This window comes from Myotis davidii, unplaced genomic scaffold (genome assembly GCF_000327345.1).
Source record: "Myotis davidii unplaced genomic scaffold, ASM32734v1 scaffold69, whole genome shotgun sequence".
Lineage (NCBI taxonomy): Eukaryota > Metazoa > Chordata > Mammalia > Chiroptera > Vespertilionidae > Myotis > Myotis davidii.
In genome coordinates this window covers 2,904,148-2,924,617 of record NW_006300363.1, presented here as the reverse complement: position 1 = coordinate 2,924,617, position 20,470 = coordinate 2,904,148, and the positions used below count along the sequence as shown (strand labels likewise).

At 40.2% G+C, this 20,470-nt stretch overlaps 1 protein-coding gene across 4 annotated transcripts in view; it reads right to left on the bottom strand.

Annotated features, from left to right (window-relative positions):
- The window catches only part of TEX2 (testis expressed 2), a 53,409-nt gene extending 37,203 nt beyond the window's left edge, over nucleotides 1-16,206 (bottom strand). For all 4 annotated transcript variants that reach the window (XR_001516049.1, XM_006776703.2, XM_006776704.2 and 1 more), the window contains exons 1-3: nucleotides 14,518-16,206; nucleotides 1,800-2,000; nucleotides 251-590 (exon numbers count right to left, since the gene is read on the bottom strand). Coding sequence is in view for 3 of the 4 variants with exons in the window: in XM_006776703.2 (XP_006776766.1) it covers nucleotides 251-590; nucleotides 1,800-2,000; nucleotides 14,518-16,155 (2,179 nt within the window). In the remaining variant the exon portion in view is untranslated. The remainder of the gene's footprint in view (nucleotides 1-250; nucleotides 591-1,799; nucleotides 2,001-14,517) is intronic.
- Between the last annotated feature and the right edge of the window lie 4,264 nt (nucleotides 16,207-20,470).

Here is a 20,470-nt window from a genome sequence, read left to right as displayed (position 1 = left end):
AAATATAATCCTAAGGAACCAGCAAAGGCTAAAAACATACACCTGCAAATGGTTCCATCACTGGTTGAATGATTCTGTCTAAAGGGTCACAGTGATTGGCCTAAAAGGCAAATTATTAATGAGAACACACCTTAGGTGGCAGACAGACAGTCATCAATTCAGAGTGGGCTTCCTTCCTTCCTATTTGGGAATTTCAATTCTCCTACAGGCCCTTTAAAAATACATAAACATTTAGCACACTTGTCCTTACCTGATTTACTTCCAGAGACACCAGTTGGCTTCTTGATTTCCGACTTCAGCTTAGATGCCAGAATAAATCTCCTAAACCACTCCTCCTTTTCTCGGCCAGTTCTCCCAAAGAGATACAATATCTGATCTCTCTGGCCAGATCTTGTCCCTTCCTGAGGATGGGGTGGCTTCTTAGGGTCCTCGACTCCCAGGTCTCTCTCAGCTGGCGGCTTTTCTTCAGAAATCTCTTTATCAGTTTGGGCCTTGGACATAAAGTCATCTTGTCGACCAAGCTCGATACAAATGGGATACTTTTTATTCCAGATTCGTTTTCGAGCCAAACTTTTAGGTACAAGATAAATCTACAGAGAAAGGGAAGTGATGATTCACATACTCAATTAAGAATATGCTACACTGTGAATTAAAATATGTGGAGTACAAATGCAAACTTTATAATATTTTTTACTAAAATGATGAATGTGAAATAATTACCATCTATCTATAACATGACTATAGACTTTAGAATAAAATTTTAGAGATGACTTGTTATTCTTCTTCAAAATTATTATAGAAAGTAGATGTTTAAGAATTTTGCAAGAGCTACGAATATGTATAATTTTCAGGTAGTAATAGCACAATAATTATATAGTGGATCTTCATCAACTAAGTTTGGATATCAACTGAGTTTAATGACCCTGGACCAAACGTAAGCTGGGAGGAAAACAAAAATTTATAAAACTAGATCTAGAGGGAAAACTCTAGTTTATAACTAAAGCTATTTTAAATATTTCTATAATTTTGGAAAAAATTAAAGATCAGTCATATAGTTATAAGAACAGAGAATCTATAATTTTTTGGAATAACAATTTATATTTCTCAAAAACACAAGTATATAATACTTTTATCAAAATGTAGTTATACTGCATATCTATGATTTTCATATTTATAGAGACCTCATTAGTTATTATCCTAGTACCACTACATATAGCTTTTTGTTTGAATGAAAAACTTAACTCTCAAAGTCAGAAGAGTGTGCTATGTCCTTGTTCCTTGAAATGTGGTTCCCAACCAGCAGCATGGGTACCACCTGGGAGTTCATAAAAATGCAGACTCTCAGGCACCACTCAGAATTGCTGAATTCAAGTCTTCATTTAAAAAGATGCTCAGGAGCCTGGCTGGTGTGGCTCAGTGGTTGAGCACTGACCCAGGAACCAAGGAGGTCATGGTTCAATTCCTGGTCAGGGCACATGCCTGGGTTGCAGGATTGATCCACAGTGGAAGGCATGCAGGAGGCAGCCGATTGATGATTTTCATCGATGTTTATATCTCTCCCCCTCCCTTCCTCTCTCTGAAAGCAATAAAAACATTTGTAAAAAAATAAATTAAAAAATAAAATAATGCTCTGGAGATTCATATGCACATTAACATTTGAAAAGTTCCGCTCTCAATTGTACTAATACTGTAAACACACACACACACACACACACACACACACACACACACACACACACCCCTTTTTAGGGAAAAAATGTTTTTCATTAATCTGAGTTTCCTAAGTTAGTTGGACTTACCTTGCTGTCTGAGAGGTCGTAGATTTTCTGGCTGATGTAGGTGACCTCTGGCTTTGTTTCATTGTAGCTTGCCCTCCTGGAAATATTTTTATTGGGCTTTGAAATTCTTAAGGTCCCACCCTCAAGTCGAACAAAGACTGAATGTGTCAAAGTCGCATGGTAAGTTTCTGGATCATAGTTGTAAATTTCATTCATCCAACCCTGATGGAGAAAACTTCTATTAGTAAAATAAGAATAAATACAGATCAGATTCAATGTGAAAATGATGGCCCCTGGTATTTGGGACACTGAAATCAAACTTGATCATAACTCAAGAATCTATTAATGACTACAGGTTTCTGAAACAAGTGCTTAGCTTGAAGGATAATCAGTGCTGAGGAGTATTTTGGTATGTTTTTTGATAACTAAAAAGCTAGATTTGGGGGAGAATGACAATGTCCATTATCCTATATAAAAGGTTATTTTCCTTTTGTAAAGCTGACAAGCAAATCAAGGAACTCGAAAGTATTGTTCATGTAAACAGAGCAGGTCTTTTGCCCTGACCTCCTCTGGGGGTGAGTTATCCACCCAACCTGGTCTTCCTCAGTAGCCAACTTGCAAACGATCTTTGAAATTTCACAGACCATATTAACTTTGCTACTTTTCCAGGACCCAGAGAACACCTACCACTCTATTTCTATATCACTAAAATAATATCGTAAAGCAGATAATTGAGAATTAGGCATTAAATAAATCACATATATGATCAATATGTCAAAAATTGAAAGTGTATAGTTACTTACATGAGTAAAATATTGGTCCAGGGTCACCTCTCAATCAACATAAATGTACTTATACATTGATTTTTTTAAGAGAACAAACATATTGAAGTGTATGAACAACACACAAAGGCCCAACACACCATAAAATTGTGCTAAAGCTAATCTCATAGCTGTAATTAATATCCATCATTTAACATTCTGCCTGCCCCACAGATGACATGGGTGGCCCAGATCTCTTTAAAAGAAGTTCTCTAGGGGATTTTAATTGATATCTTCCCACCCCATCCCCAACCCCCATTTTATAAATGTCTTTCTAATGAGCAGAGAAATGCTAACGCTCACTACACTGGAGTTGAAATTGTCATTCTTTTCAAGAAATAGCCATTTCTACAGTAAGTATTTGATCTCACTTTGAAGTCTGAAGGGCCTCTGCAAATGAGGAATCCTCAGATTTCTCTTTTATTCATTTATTTATTCATCAAAACATTAGTTGAGTTTCTCTATAGACCAAGTAATGTGTCAGGTGTTGATACAAATATTAAAAACAGGACATTATTCTTGACCCAAATCAGTAGAGAAGAATTGAGCCTTCATTTTAGCATCTTATGACCCCACTGAAGCAACCATAGAAATTTGGCACAAAGAGTACCCTGAATATGTCATGGAAGTAAAATTAGACAAATATACTTCTTCGTCTTTGGAGGTGTAAGATTTATGAGCCAATTATATAGGTTTATGTACTTCAATATATTTTACTGCATGAGATAGGAGTATTTCTCCCTCCTCCCAAAGAGTCACTTGTATCTATTAAAAAATATTGAATCAAAAAGCAGTAACCATGAAAAGAGGGTGTGATCTGGGTGTTTATAAAGAAATAGCAATGACCAGAGTAATGAGTAAAAAAAGAGAACAAGCAATACAGAGCACAGTGGGGCCTGAAGTGGACTGTATGGTCATAGCATCTGTTTAGATGGCTCTATTTTGCAAAGTGTAGAACTAAGTATATTTTTTGGTTCACAGTTTTTTGCCTTTTTCTTTAGTCTGTTAGTATGGTGAGGTTACACTAATTGATTTTCAAATGCTGAACTAGTTTTGCATTCTTGGGGAAATTATGTATCGGTCATGATGAGTTGAAGTTGGGTCATACCGGCTCATGAGAGCCTATTCTACACATCTCTTCCCAACTATACCTTCAGTGATTTCATGTTGGTAGCTTGCAACTGACTGGTGGGAGTTCTTACACCATTGAAATCAGTGAACAGTACAGAGAGGGCTTCCAGCCCACCCCAGAGAACAAGTTTATCATCACAACACTATGATTATCCTTTTTATACATTGCTGAGTTTGATTGCTAATACTCTGTTCATTTTCCCTCTAAGTTGACACGCTGCTCAAGCCATAATGACTTTCTCCATGCTAACAGTACTTTACTGCATGTAGTAAAAGGAACAAATATTATACATATGATTTCAAAAATACTAATGTTCATAATAATAGCTGACATTTAAGCTCATATTGTGATCTAGGCACTTCAAGGTGCATTATCTCCTTTACTTCTGCAAATTCCCTATAATTTTATAGGTGAGGACAATAGTGAGAGAGGTTAAGTGATTTGCCTCGAGAGTGGTTAAAAAAAAAGTGGTCTAGAGAGTGGCAAATCTGAGACTTAAACCAAGTCTACCTGACTCTGAGCTGAGGTCCAGGTTCCTACTTCACCTCCACGGCACAGACCCACCTTCAGTCTAACACCTGGTGTTTCCTCAGACCATGGCAATGATGGCACTTCTCCCAGGAAGCTGCCCTGATCACCTAAGTTACTTTCCTCCTAGCACTGTATCTGTTAACTGCCTGGTTTACTTAACCACAAACTCCACAAGACAATCACAGTTGTAACAAATATTTGGCAACTGAGTACATAAATGTAGCCTTATTCAGAGGGTGGCTGTGAGGATTAAATAAAAGCTGTATATAAAGCACACATAAGGACAGTTCCAGATGCGTAAGTGGAGACAAGCAAAAGAATGTGCTGGGACCATACTAAGTGCAGGGAGCTGTGGAGGTTACTTTAAAGTAGGCAACTTGGCCCTAACCGGTTTGGCTCAGTGGATAGAGCGTCAGTCTGCGGACTCAAGGGTCCCAGGTTTGATTCCAATCAAGGGCATGTACCTTGGTTTCGGGCACATCCCCAGTAGGAGATGTGCAGGAGGCAGCTGATCGATGTTTCTCTCTCATCGATGTTTCCAACTCTCTATCCCTCTCCCTTCTTCTCTGTAAAAAATCAATAAAAAATATTTTTAAAAAAGTAGGCAACTTGGTCATTGTTCCCAACCAAAAAAACTAAGTTATAATTACATAAAACAGCGCAGGTAAAGGAAATAAGTAACCTCAGAAAGAATCCTAAGAGTAAAAAAAGTTAAAGCTTTTCAGAACAGAAACTGAACAAGCTCTATCTTATACAGCAGAGAGAGATGGGTTGTGACTGGAGCCCAGGTTTCCTGACTCCCGTGTAGAGCTCTTTCCAGAACACTACAAGCTTTGATAGGAAACCCGGAGACACTTATAGAGGACACTACTTAACCCACACTAATCAAGTATCCAAGATGCAGACTGGCCATTGGGAGGCTCAGGTCAAGAGGTGGCCAAGCATGACTCGAGTCCCTCCCATTCTGTACCCTGAATGCACCCCTACAGACAAAAATCAGGCTGCCCTTGCAGAAAGCAATTTCCCAATGCAAATCCTAATTGCCTTTTACACCATTGATCAGTCAATTTTTCTGGGGCTTAACAATCTCCCTGGTAAGCTGCACATGGAACTTCCAGAGTTAAGTGGTCAAACATCAAATCCTGAGAGCAGCCCAGCAACTCAAAAGCCTTCACCCTGTTTCTCATATAATCTCAGCCCTTCACTGCTCAGCTATTCTAAAATTCTCAACTCTGAATTTCTTACCAAGTAAGATACTACTCCAACTTAATTTTGTTATGGGACATGGGAGTGGGGATAAACAGATACAGCATACAGCTAGCAACTCAATGCATTTCGACAGTCAGCTACAAAACTCAGATATGCTCTCAGCCCGCACTAAAGTGACTCAGACAAGCCCTGTTTCTTTCTGAAGCTGGAACTGCTAAAACTGAGACAGTGCATGCCACTGCAGGACAATGACCACAGTCAGCCAGGCTGCAGCTGTCTGGCCCACAGACTGGTCCTGTGATCCCATTTGTGAAGGTCAGGGTTTTCTCTTCAATCTCTGGTGGATTTAGAAGCCATGTCTGGCTGAAAGTACAAACTGCAATCTATTAAGGGACTTATTTAATACTTAGAAAGATTAAAAGCTACAATTAACCTTTTGCAAAATAATAGTCTGGAAGAACTACTATTGTGCTCACTTCTGGTTACAGTGCCAATCAGGAGGTCAAGGCCTGATGCTGAGCTGACCAGAGAAAAACACCAGCCTTTGGCCTGAGGAAGTGATGGGCATTTCTCTATCTTCAGTGCTTGGGGTGCCTGGCTGACACCCTGCTGTCACAGGGCTGTGCTGGCATTTCAGGCTGCTTGTCACTCACATCCCCTGTATTATTCCTTCACCTAGTCTAACAGGGAAGGTGCAAATCCTAAATAGAACAGAGCCAGAACCTGAGGCCCCTGCTGCTGAAAATTATCTCTAAAGCAGACAAAAAGGTGACTACTTTTCTTTTGTCCCCCAAGCTAAAACGTAAGCAGGGATTTCTTTTAGCCAGGCTTAAACCCTTTTTGATGTATTTATTTGATGGTTTAGAACTGGAGTCATCATGATATCATAGATCATGGAGTTAGAGAATATGGCAGGAACAGTTTACTAAACTTTATAGAACTTTAGATGCAAATTTGATTTTTCCTATAAAAGACACAGACCTATACATATACAGAATTCATACTATGAATGATAGCCTCAAGCAAAGAGTCAACATTCAAAATAAATGCTGCTTGAAGACACCATCAAGAATAACGAGAGCACTAGCTGGTTTGGCTCAGTGGATAGAGCGTTGGCCTGCGAACTGAAAGGTCCCAGGTTCGATTCTGGTCAAGGGCACATGCCCGGATTGCGGGCTTGATCCCCAGTAGGGGGCATGTAGGAGGCAGCCAATCAATGATTCTCTCTCATCATTGATGTTTCTACCTCTCTCTCCTTCCTTTATCTCTGAAATCAATATTGCCTCCTTCCTCTCTCAAGTCAATGTTGTCTACTGACATCTATTTAAAAAAAAAAAGAAGAAGAAAGGGAAAAATAAAGTCCATGAGAGGAGGGAAGCATCAGCATCAATACCATCCACATCCTCCAACTACCTGTGTCAAGGTCACCTTCACAACTATGTCACTAGAAGCCATGGAGTCAGGGCTAAAGCCACAGATTCTGCCTGTACCGGAGAAAATGGCTTTTATCCCAGCTTTTCCTATCCTTTGGGGCAGCATCTCTCCAATTAGATTACTATACAATACTTTTAGTAATGCAATGGCAAATGGTGATAGAGGTCAGAGACAACAAGCATTCAAATTAGATAGAAAATAACATGATTTCTGAAGAACCACTAAAACAATCAAGGTCTGATTTCTGTTACTACACAATAAGCATTAAGCCATATTAACAGTTAAGTGTTGAAATTATAATATTATAAATAGATTAGCAAGCAAATAAATTAGTAGCTTTCAAACCTTTTAGATCAGAGTAAAAATTTTTGAGTATGTACCCATAATGTATACATTTACCTATAAATTATGTACATGTTCTAAATAATACAGCTTTTATAAAAAATGAAAAAGGGAAATAAAGATAAAATTTTTAAGTTTTTCCTTTCTGATAGCTTTTTCTATCTTCACCTGACACCTCAAGGCACAATATATATACTTAAGGTCAGGCTCATGATTAATAATAATGAATGTAAATCCATATTTCAAATAATGCTGAAAAATTCCAAGGAGTTTAGCCAAAGGTCAATATATGGTAACCTATGTGTTGAATATCAGCAAGGCTTGTTTATTATTTACATTCTTAGGAAGAGTAAAAATATATACAAATAGCGACTTTGATATTTTCTTCTTGTATAGTGCCTTTAACAACCCATTTTGGAAACCACTGAAGGAAGCAACTGAATGAAACAGGGCCACAACAGAAGCCTGGGCACCAACACCAATATGTATAGGTTGTGGGGCCATGTTGCTTTTAATCTTGTAGTCTTTGGGGGTACAGCAAACTTCTTAAAGGCTAGTTATTGTACAATAAAAAGTCTTTGGTGGATTTAATACTTTATTACATTAAATATATATTTTAGAGATGATAATATATCTAACACTGATTTCTTTTCATGATTAATACCCTACTCCTCCAAAAACATGATGAGAAATTTCAGTTCCACAATGCCCATAGCCTCTCTCCTCCTCTATAAATGACACCGGGGACAAAACCAAAGAGGATGGTCCTAGAATACCTCGCTGGAATTTAGGAGACATTTTCCCAAGGAAACAATGCTATGAACTGTAGTTATACATTGGCTGACTAGAATTACAGTTCAGGACTAGAATTACAGTTCAGCCATGCCATACATTAATGAGTTGGATGGAAAATTGGCAAAATGTTGATCATTGTTGAAGCTGGGTGTTGGGTGCATGGGGGTTCATTTTACTACCTCTCTACTTTTGTGCATACCTGAAATTTCCTACAATGAAACGTTTAAAAAGTTCAAATAATCATTTTGGGGTCACTTGACCTCCTTAGCAATTGTTCCCATGGAATTCAGGAAGCCCATGAAGCACCTGCTTGTAAGGGAGAATGCCTGCACTAAACATCTCACCTGATACACTTCTCTGGCCATGAGGGGCCCTGGAAACAGCCAAGTTTATAAAAGCTGTACATGAAAACTCAAGCGACCCATTACAGGGGCAGGATAGTTTCAGTTAATTATAGTGTAGAAATAAACGCTTTTTTGTTTCTTGTACTCCTTGTATTGAGAGTTGTAAGAGACCAAATGAAATCAACCCAAGTCTCTTTTGTCTGTATTTAATGAGGCTGTTTTCTCCTTAAGATTGCTCACTCTAATTTCTCTTAAAAAAAGAATTGCATGAAATTGAGATTAAATTTACATGTTTTATTTTCTTCACAAAATTGATAATGTTCTCCCTATAAAATTATTCTTTTACATAGCAAAACCAAAACCTGTATTTAGGGAATCTAATTACTTTTTTTAAAACTATCCCTTTCTGCCCTAACTGGTTTGGCTCAGTGGACAGAGCATCAGCCTGCGGACTGAGGGGTCCCAGGTTCGATTCCTGTCAAGGGCATGTACCTTGGTTGCGGGCACATTCCCAGTAGCGGGTGTGCAGGAGGCAGCTGATCGATTTTTCTCTCTCATCGATGTTTCTGACTCTCTATCCCTCTCTCTTTCTCTCTGTAAAATATCAATAAAATATATTTTTTAAAAACTATCCCTTTTATTAAATATCTAAATGTGACATGACCAAAGCTTGTTTGGAGAAACAAGGTTCTCCAAAATACATTTCTATTAGTCTTGCAATGGGGTAATTGCAATTTTAGTCAAACTGCTAGGCCATATCTCTTAAAGAGAGAACACTGGGAACTGACACTCTACTGGTGTGTTCTGCAAGTATAAGTCTGAGATAAAGAATTTAATCATGAATATAGTTCAAAACGGCATGAGTCACACAAACATAAACCCAAGAAACTTGTGGAATCTTCACGAACCTTCTCATAATAGATATGTGGAAACATACGTATACTCCTGGTGAAGTGACCTCCCATTCTTGGAGAAGGAACATCCAACTTGCCTAAGAATGCTCAGCAAAAACAAATATTCCAGGTGCAATATGCTGACTCTAAATGCCCCAGCCACCCCTGGCCCAAATCCAACTCTTCCCCAGGGTCCCCAGCTCAGAGTACCTAACTAAGCATCCAAAATAACACCCCGAGAAGGTTACCACCTGGGGGTGTTGCTCATAGCGATGCCCTTGGATTCCGCAGCATACATGAGGCTCTGTCTTGAGTTAACTTACCTAGGTTGCCATGTTTTAAGTCATGCAAGCTTCTTTTAACATTTTAGTCTTCCTCCTGACTTTCACATGTTCACATGTCACTTTGTGTTGAATGCCTGTGGCAACCTTTTTCCTATTTGATGATTTTCATCAGCTATGGATTTTAAACATTAAGAACAAGCAGGGGGGGAAAAGAACAAGCAGGTTTTGGAGGAGGTTCTAAGAGTTCTTCTATGGACTTTGTGACAGCTCTTTGTTCTCACAAAAGCTTTGACTATTTCTATTACAGACAACACAGCCACTGATCAGCAGGATACCTTGAGGCTTAACCAACTGCTCATCGTCTTTGAGCATAGCTACTACTTGCCTGCAAACTGGCCTTTTTGGCTCACCATCTCACATAATCATCAGCGTCATTTTAAAATACAAATGTCTGAAGTGTGATGGAATAATAAAATCCCCCGGATAAAGTACAGAAAAGCTATACTTTTCTCTTCCTTTTCCTCAGCATGTGAAGTCACATTGCAAAGCTCCTTAAATTGTTTCAGGAGCCATAAAGGAACCAGGCACTCAGCCCAGGCTGCAAGGATTGCCTGTATCCACCAGTGAGAACTTACATGGCTTAGAGGTTTAAAAACACTGGTCAAAAATAGTTCTCAAGCGTCAAGGTCCCTACCTAAATGTTTCATGGGGCTCTCAGATGGGAGTTTACGTAGGATATGAAGTTTGCAGGGTCACTGTCAAGGGTCTGGACCTCTGTACCAGACAGCTTTAACACAGGAAGCTTTTATAGCATCCTTTGTCAGTGACGTTTCTAAAAAACTAAAATTTAGGTTCTTTTAAGTTAAAAAGTTTCCAAACTTGCCCTCAAGAATTGTACCATTATATCCTCTATAAACACCAATTACATAGAATCAGATGTGCAGAAAATAACTCAAAATAGCTGGATTCACCCTAAAAACATGTTCACAGACCTGCTCAAAGTTAGACTTCACTATACTTTCCTTATCACAACATTTGGGTCCCAAAGTTAATGTCAACATTGCTAAATGTTTTAAAGTGTCATAATTTTAAAACAGATCCCAATGATCTCCTACTCAGTAAAATTAAGACCAAAGAATATTTGCATTTGAAATCTTTGGCTTGCAAAATTCACCCAACCCTTCTAATCAATAGTAGTGTCCCTTTTAAAAATAAGGTCTGTTTTTAGTCAGGTTTCTAAAAACAGCCTTGAACACCAAACAAAACCTCTCAAGTGAAAATGTACTTTTCCTCATTAGTAACAAAGCCATTCTAAACAAGTTAAGGCTGAGAATGAAAAACAATTACCAAATTTGATCAGAGTTGTTCAAACATCAATCAGGAAAAATACTCATAAAACAGCCCAAGACAATTTGGATTACAAGTGTCAGTTCATGACAGCAATCTAGAAGTACTTATTCTCTACAAGGAAAATTTAAATACATTTATACAAGCACTGAGGGCAAAAAAAACCCCTTCCTTAAAATGAATAGTCCTGCCCTTGCGGGTGGCTTAATTAGTTGGAGCATCATTCTATACACCAAAAGGTTGCGGGTTCAGCCCAGCTGGTATTGCTCGGTGGTTGAGCGTTGACCTATGAACCAGGAGGTCATGGTTTGATTCCTGGTCAGGACATATGCCTGGATTGTGGGCTCAACAATTCCAAACTCTTCAGAGTATAGCTCACACTGCTCCCAGTGTACAGGAGGCAGCCAATCAATGATTCTCTCTCATCATTGATGTTTCTGTCTCTCACTCTCCCTTCCTCTCTGAAATCAATAAGAGAAAAAAATTTGTAAAAACTTGTGGGTTCAACTCCTGGTCAGGTTTTGGGTTTTATGCCTCCTCGGGGTGCACACGGGAGGCAATTTATTGATTAGAGTCAACAGTGAAGATTTAAAAATCTTCCCAGAACAATTAAGTACTCAAACCAGTTTAAAGTGAATGTCACAGTCAGTCATTAGGCATTGGAGTTAAAGAGAAGTACCATTTTTCTTTGCTAAAGTTATAAGTAACTTACTTAGAGGGCATGTAAATTACATCATTGCCCTATCGAAAAAGCTTAGCAACCATGAATAATGAGTCTCTTTTGCTTCACTTCAAACATTAATACTAAGCTCAAGTGTGTCACATCCTCAAGACTCAGCACCAGCTTCTCTTTAAATAGAGGCAGTGTCATACATATTGCCATGTAAAAGAAAGAAAAAGTCAGAATGCAAAATACGTGGTCTCATTACATCAAAACAAAAAGAGTGTATGAGTCTGCATGTGTGTGATGTATATACTCATACATGCAGAAGTTGTTTTTTTTAAGTAGGAGATATAACCAAATCATTCTATATAATAAAAGTGTAATATGCAAATCGACCAGTCAGCAGGGGGCGGGGCTGGCGAGGAGGCAGCACCAGGCCAGCCAAGGCTCATGCCAACAGGCAGAGAGAGGGGACAGCGATGGGGAAGGAAGGGAGGCAGCAGTGACCAGCGCAGTGGAGGTGATGGGGGGGGCGGAGCCATGCCAGCTGGTGCCGGCCCCTGATTGGCCTGCCCCAATGCCTCCCGCAGAAGGAGACTGGCTGCAGTGCCTTCCCCTGATCACCAGGTCGGTGATGGGGGCAACGCCGTCCCCTGATCGGCCACCTGGCTGCCTCCTGCAGAGCTCCCTCCCCAAGCCATCAGTAGGACATCCCCTGAGGGCTCCTGGACTGTGAGAGGGCACAGACCAGGCTGAGGGATACCCCCCTTCTCCCTCAGTACACAAATGTTCGTGCACCGGGCCTCTAGTTAACTATAATCCCTCCCAATAGTGTGATAAAGAATAAATTGTTGCCCTGGCTGTTGTGGTTCAGTTATTGGTTAAGCATCGTCCATGCATGAAAAGGCTGCTGTTTCGATTCCTGGTCAGGGCACATGCATGGGTTATGGGATCACTCCCCAGTGAATGTTTTGTTTTCACATCAATGTTTCTCCTCTTCCTCTCTTCCTCTCTCTCTTTAAAAAAATCAATAAAAAAAATCTTTAAAAAATAAATGTTCTCTTTGGTTTTCCTGTGTTTTTTAAACACTGACCTTCCTTTTTTTGAATAAGATAAAATATTTATGAAATTAAAAATCAAAACAAACAGTTATTTTAGACCCCCAGGGTTCTTCTCCTTGTTTTGTCTGTTTTGCAATAAAGAGATACCATGGTATCATTTTTTTTTTTAGTATTCTTATTTAAATGAGGTGGAGGAAAACCTATTAATAGAGAAATTAAACAAGCTCTGAACTATCAAAAAACTAAATAAAAAAACCCCCAGAAAACATCAATTATTGGCAAGAATGTGAAGGTAGAGAAACTGGAACTCTTGTGCATTGTTGGTGGGAATCTAAAATGGTATAGCTGTTATTGAACATAGTACAGCGGTTCTTCAAAACATTAAAAAGAGAATTACTATGTGATCCTGCAATCCCACATCTGAGTTTATATTTTTAAAAAAATTGGAAGCAGGGTCCTGAAGAGGCAGTTGTATAATCATGTTCATGGCAGCATTATTCACCATAGTTAAAACATGGAAGCAACCCAAGTGTCCATTTACGGATGAATGGGTAAGCAAAATGTGGTATATATACAAACAATAGAACATTATTCAGTCTTAAAAAGGAAGAAAATTCTGCAATATACTACAACATGGATGAACCTTGAGGACATTATGCTAAGTGAAATAAGCCAGTCACAAAATTACAAAGACTGTATGATTCCACTTATATGAGGTACTCAGAATATTTTTAAAAACACACACACAAACAGAAAGTAGAACTGTTTGCTAGAGGCTAGGGGGAGGAAAGAATGAGGAGTTATTGTTTAACAGGTATAAAGTTTCCCTTTTACAAGATAAAAAAGTTATGGGGATAGATGGTGGTAATGGTTGTGAATGTATTTAATACCACTGAACTGTACACTTGAAAATGGTTAAGATGGTAAATTTTATGTCATGTAGTATTTTACCACTATTTTTAAAAAACCATATATATATATAAAAAATATGTGTATGTGCCTATGACTTAAGAACTATATGAGCTATAACTGTACTTTTATATCATGTATATTATTAAACATGCACAATAGCCAGAAGTTTTTAAGTATGCACAAATAAATATAAATAGAAGTTCTAATATTTTCTTCCTGAACCCTAATGACATCCCTCAGGAGGCCCAGATCCTGAGATCTGACATGCACTGAAAGGTGATGTCTCTTTCTCCAGCCCATGTCCCGCTGTGCACAGAGGAAAGAGGAAAGCCAGCAGCGGCCAACCACTGACATTAATTTGCCATCTCTTCCTCCTTTTCCTTCTCTTGCATTAGGAAGTATTTAACCCTTCTCCAGGGCTTCAAGAATATTTAATTCTAACAAAGTCAGCTATAACAAATCCTCAAGTAGCAAATCCCTGGCAAGTTTAGGGAGAGAATAACACAGGAACTGGATGCAAATGCTACTTTCTAGGGCAGTGGTTCTCAACCTTCCTAATGCCGCGACCCTTTAATACAGTTCCTCATGTTGTGGTGACCCCCAATTTCATTGTTAAAAATTGAACATAATTAAAGCATAGTGATTAATCACAAAAACAATATGTAACTATATATGTGTTTTCCGGTGGTCTTAGGCGACCCCTGTGAAAGGGTTGGTCGATCCCCAAAGGGGTCGCGACCCACAGGTTGAGAACCGCTGTTCTAAGGCCATGGAGATCCTTGAAAAACTATTTGGTGAATCAGTAAACTGTGAACTAGAATGAAGTTTACTTGATTCTAGTTGAATGAAGTTTACTTGAAATCTCTTGGGTACCTGGAAAACGAAGAGATCCCCAAGGCTTAAAAACACTGCTTATGCAAAAACCTGAGACAATGAACTCACTAGACTAAAAAATTTCAGGCTTGCTTACCTTCAGTATTTCTGGTTCTTTGATATCTAGAGTTCCTGTGTTCCAGTGTTGTTGATTTTTATGTCGTCTGTGATATTTATGAGCACTTGGTGGTGTAAAAAACCAAATCATGCAAACTGCAGTCATGAATCCCAGGCCAATTCCTAGGAAGAGTCCACTCACATAATGGGGGAGGGGGAGGATGAGGTACGCATAGACACACAGTATGAAGAAGCCCAGTGTCTTCACGGGTAACTCTGGGTGCTGCATGGCCAAGTCCACCTCCTCGTCACTGTCAAGAGTTGGAACATCATCTACCAGCTCCTCTGGCTTGAGAGGTGTATCTAGGAGCTTATCAACTTTACTCTCCCCATCCATTTCCAAATCAAACTCTTCAGAGTATAGTTCACAAAACTCTTCGTCTTCTTTGCTCACTAAGGCAGACAGAGAACATTTCTCAAGGACTAGAGAACTTGTCTTCAGGCCTAAATCCTTTAGACTGCTCACCTGGGAACTCTTCAGTTCCACCTCTTTTGGGGGCTCATCAATGGACTTTGGGTGATCACTTCTGGGGATGCTGGGATTGCTTCCCTCACCATCCCCCTCAGAATCACACTCCTCTTCTTTGATGCTGTAGTTGTGATTGCTTTCCAAGTGACCGTTCAAGCTGGACAGATTGGAGAGCTCTGAAGCACTTGAAGATAAGGCTTTGGGCCTATGGCTGCCACTTTCTTCCCCTATAATTTTGCTAAGGAGCTGAAATGGCTCGTGTATGACTTCTGAAAGGCGTCGCTTAGTGTCTTCAATTTTTGCCTCCATTTCGGGCACTTTAAAAAAGGAGCGTGTATCAGAGGGAGAAGTGAGTGGGGAAGAAGGTGCGGTTTTGGAATCTCCACCTGTGTTTCGTGGCTGGGTAAACTGCTTGAACAGGTGTAAATTCAGCTTGGAATCAGGTGGTTTATAGGACACAGTATCTGACTCTTGCTTGGAGGTGTCTGTGGACAGAGACTTGACTAATGTCTTCATCAAGTGCCTGTGCCTTGGGGGCGGTGGGGGTTCTTTTGGCTCCACCTCGGTGGACAGGGACTTCACAAGGCTCATAAAGGGTTTCGAGCTGGAAAGGGTGGAGGATGAGGCACTGGATGAGAGGACAGGAGACTTGGAAGGAGAGGACAATGGAGAAGAAGAACTGGTTTTCTGCTCAGAAAGGGATGACACACTGGGAGAGCTAGCTAAGGGCCCTGATGAAGATGACCCTGGGGACAGAGCCAATGGCACTGTACTTAATACTTGCACTGCGGGCAGAGGGGCTTCCAACAGCTTTACAGTGTTCTCGGAGACGGGCAAAACAGCAGGCGACTCGGACAGTCCATCTGCCAGGATAGGCTGGGAGGCAGGGCCAGTGGGGTCATGGCCACCCCGAGGTTCAAAATAGAGGTCTTCCTTGGCTTCAAGCCCTGTTACAATGCTTTGGTCGTCTAGCCCCTCCTCAAAATACTCCCTGAACTCCTCCTCCTCTTCCTCTTCTTCCTCCCCGGATGCCGAGAAGTGGATGGCGATAGTGTCTCGGGACACGGACCTCTGCACATGCACTCTGGGGGCTGATGGTTTTGGCATGTCAATGGCTTTTTCGGCATGGCGCCCATTCAGACTTGTCATTGCCAGCTTCACAAGGGCTTAGGCTCTGTAAAAACATCAAGAAAACTGAAGTTAGAAAGTGGTTTCTCCACAGGAGACACTGTCATGTGCAGACAGGAGCACAAATGAAGTTCACTTCTAAATGATGATTATGCTTTTACTTGGCAGACGGCCACTGCTTTCCACTTGCGCAGGTTTAATGGTTTAATTTTCACCAGCTACATTCCAGTTAGGCATTCTCTTTTATAAGCAAACTACAAACCAGTGTTACAAAGTGCCATACAATCTGTCTTACTTCACAACATCTGAGTAATTGTTTCCTTCCTCTTAACTGGCTCATTTCTATCGGCGATTCCATATTTCAAGGCTTGAAATACCTGCACAATAGATATTACCAGCATTACTTCAGAAGTCCAACAGGATAAAATGTAGCATCCTGGTGATTTTGAGAATCTTGGAACAAAAATTTCACCAGTGGTTTTCTAGCTATAAAAAGCTAACCAGGAGGAGGGGGAGGGAGGTATTGCTTCCACTGCAATTTTCACAGCAATCTTAACAATTACTTGGCTCGTATCTCCCACCAACATATCCTATCTTGCCAATGCAAGTAATTAGCGAAGTACCCGAGAGCTGAAAGGAAAATCTGTAAACTAATTACTATGACCTGTTGGCTTCTTTATTCTCCAAATGGCAGGTACCATAAGGCCAGAGTATTTAGGCAGCCATGAAGACATGGCTGTGTCCTGAGGCTTCGGGAACAAGCAAACATTTTAAACTGAATCCAAGATTCAACAGAGAACTCTGCTAAGGGCTATGGTGACAGACAAGGAGGCTATGCTTCCTGCCCTGCTGGAGCTAAGTAGCTAGCTGTAGAGAAGAGAGACACCTGAAAAGCTGGGCAGCAAAACATAAGACACCAAGTCCACACTGTGACATCTAGTATATTACCTTTCTTCCTATTCACTTAAGGCCCATTTATTGGGCACCAGGCTTCCTAATAGGCCCTACAAAGTTGAAATTAACACCACAATCTGGAAAGAGACTCTGTCAAAAAAAAGCTAAAACACACTTGAGTGGACTTCAGGCATTCTGAAGAGAGTGAGATTAGTGTGGGAGGTAGGACATTTGCTCAGCCTTTTAAACTGCTGTGTAGGTTGTGGGGGAATGGGCATGATGAGAAAGAAGGGTCAAAAAGGCATGAAGATGTGCGCAGGCATGAAGATGTGCGTGGGCATAGTGTGTCCTGACACCTGGGTCTATTCTCTAACTCCAGGGTGGAAGGTGGTGTTGGGGAGCAGTGAGAAACCATCAGTACAAGAGAGGCATCATAGGAGAGTAGAAAGAACAGTCTTGGGGTCAGGAAATAGGGCTTCTGGTACTTGCTCCCTTTCCAGCTGACTCTGTGGGACCTTGAAAAAGCCAAGACCTCTCTGGGTCTCAGAATCTTCCTTTGTAAAATGGGAGATCACCAGTCCTTTCCATACCTAAAACCCTACATGTTTACATTTATAGGTGGTTGCTCACAGTACAACATAATACACTTATACAAGTAATATACCATAGACCAGTGATTTTCAACCAGTGTGCCTCAAGAATTTTTAAAACAAGCATTACCTGATTACTTAGTCAGGGACACTGACCTCTTTTCCCTTAAACTGTCAAATTAGAAAATTACAACAGCCAATACAACAGTAGCCACCGGTGTGAATGAATCAGAACTAGACCTATTTTTTTTGTCAGAAATTCTGGTATGCCACAGAATTTTATCTTTATTTTTATTTTTTTGCCACAGAATTTTAGTGATTAGTTTGTGTGCCATGAGATGAAAAACATAAATTGCTGCCACAGACAATCAACATTATGGTGCTTGCTTATTTCTTTAATTTGAAGAACATCTACATTTAAGTCTTATGCTAAATATTCATGGTCAAAAGGCTGGCAACAGATACTACTGACAAGAGAAAAGGTAAATGGGGGACAGAAAACAGTGATCCTGAATCACTATAAATAATCTAATGATGAGAAGAACTGCAATTCAAAGCCCAAGCATCACAAGGCCACATCTGAATTGCACATTCTCAGTATCAATGCTTCAGAGAAATTACTTTCATAAAAACTTTCCAAAAGAGTTTACCTACACTCATCATGACCCTTAGGCTCTCCTATCCCCACTGGATCCAGGAAAAGGGACCAATCTCTATCGATCAGACAAAGCAATTTAAACCCAGGAGCTGGTGGCTGTAAGAAAAGGAGACTCCAATAGCTTTACAGTGTTCTATAAAGCTAGAAAGACAAGGCAAGCTAAAAAGCCTCTGGTCCAAGACAATCCTTCCCTGTTACTCTTAAGCCAATGGATGTGTGGGCTTAGTAAAAAGAAAAATACCAAGTGCAACACATATTTTTCATTTTACTGTCACCTCGTTTTATAAGAGTAATTTAAAAAGAAAATTATAGAGGTAATTTAAACAGAAAGGCTGATACTTGATAATTCTCAGTAGGTTGAAAAATAAGGGTTATTTAAATTGCCTTAATAACATAAAAGGTGATCTGTAAGGCTCTGTAGTTCTGAGGCTGCTTCATAGGTAGTGGTGGCTGCAAGTGAAGGTGACTATGGGCACAGGTACAAAACCAGAGAGCACAATTTGGGGGTTGAACAGTATGAGTTGGTCCTATGGGGGGGGGGTGCTATTTAGAGTCAAATTCTCTCTGTGCCTTACCCTCAGTCAGATATGTTTCCGGAAGCAGGAGATCTCAAACTGTTATGCTGATGGGTCTTTCCTAAGGTCTTGACTGTAATTCCCCACTAAAGTTACTATGCCTCCTAAAGACATTCTTTTCTCTCACTAAGACTAAGAAAACCTCCAACAGGGGTTTCTCTCCCCAGCACTAATGCAGGATCTATCCAGTCTAAACACAGGAACAGTGTTTAACCTGAACTAATAAAAAGCAAAGGCCTCAAACATGATGCTAACAGCCAGTTGCCCTCCCTATCATGAATTCCAACAAAGCTACCGATCTCAGAAGAGTTGGAGTTAGAATACCAAACATCCATAAAATTTATTTTATTTCTAGTTACTCAAAAAGGTTATTATCATTAATTAGGCAATGAAAAAACCAATCAACAATAAATCACACTGTACAATGAAAAACAAAGAGCTATTTAAAGACTCAATATTGGTATTTATTAACTCAGATATAATGTCCTCTGAATCAGGCAACGTTTTGGTGTGGTTTTTTTAGGGGCGGCTAATTTTCTATTAATAACTGTCCTTCCTACCTCCAGCTGTATTTGAAACAATTCAATCCTGGGGTCCTACAGAGCCATAAAAAGAGAAAGCAGTTCCCTCCAGGCTGCTCACTTATCACCAACTCAACTACTTGGTCCTTCCACTTTAGAACAAATAGTAATGTATCCATTATTATCATTATTATTAATTTCTAATTAATATACTAACTTAGAGGTAGTGCTGGAGGAAGAAAAAGAGGAGAGAGGGAAGGAAGCAATTTTAATTGACAATTAAACTACAGGCATACCTTGTTTTATTACACTTTGCTTTATTGCCCATCACAAGTGTCACAAACTGAAGACAAAGACCCTCCATCAACAAAACGATTATGACTTGCTTTATTGCAATACTCTCTTTATTATAATGGTCTGGAACCGAACTTAAAACATCTCCAAAGTATTCCTGCCTGTAGTCTCCAGATATAAAAAGTACAGTAATATATCCTATATAATAAAAGCCTAATACGCAAATCGACTGAACGGCAGAACGGCTGGTCGCTATGATGTGCACTGACCATCAGGGGGCAGATGCAAACACAGGAGCTGTCCCCAGCCCACAGGCCCCAGGTCAGCCAAGGTGGGTGCTGGTGCTGCCCCTCCCCATCACTGCCCCTGTCGGGGGATGGGGCCGATGAGTGGGCAGCACCAGGCCCGCCAAGGCGGGTGCCAGTGGGGGCGCCCCCTCCCCAATAGCCCTGCCGGTCACCCCACAGATCGGCCCTATCGCTGGCCAGGCCTAGGGACCCCTATCCATGCATGAATTTCATGCATCGGATCTCTAGTAGCATCATAAGAGCCTGGTTTGGAATATGCCTCATTTCTCAGATGCATCACAAATCTTTCAAAGCCATTATTAAAATTCTTTGTCTTTGTAAAATTCTGCCTGTTAAATATTTGCAGCCTCTGCACAAGCTTGCACTTGGACATATGATGTATGAGTACCATCACTAGCATGGCTTCTGAGAGTCAATAGTTTTCATTTAAAAACTTCTTTTGGCAGAGGAAAAGAGGCAAGCCATATTATATTGCAGAGGATGTCTTAATACCTCG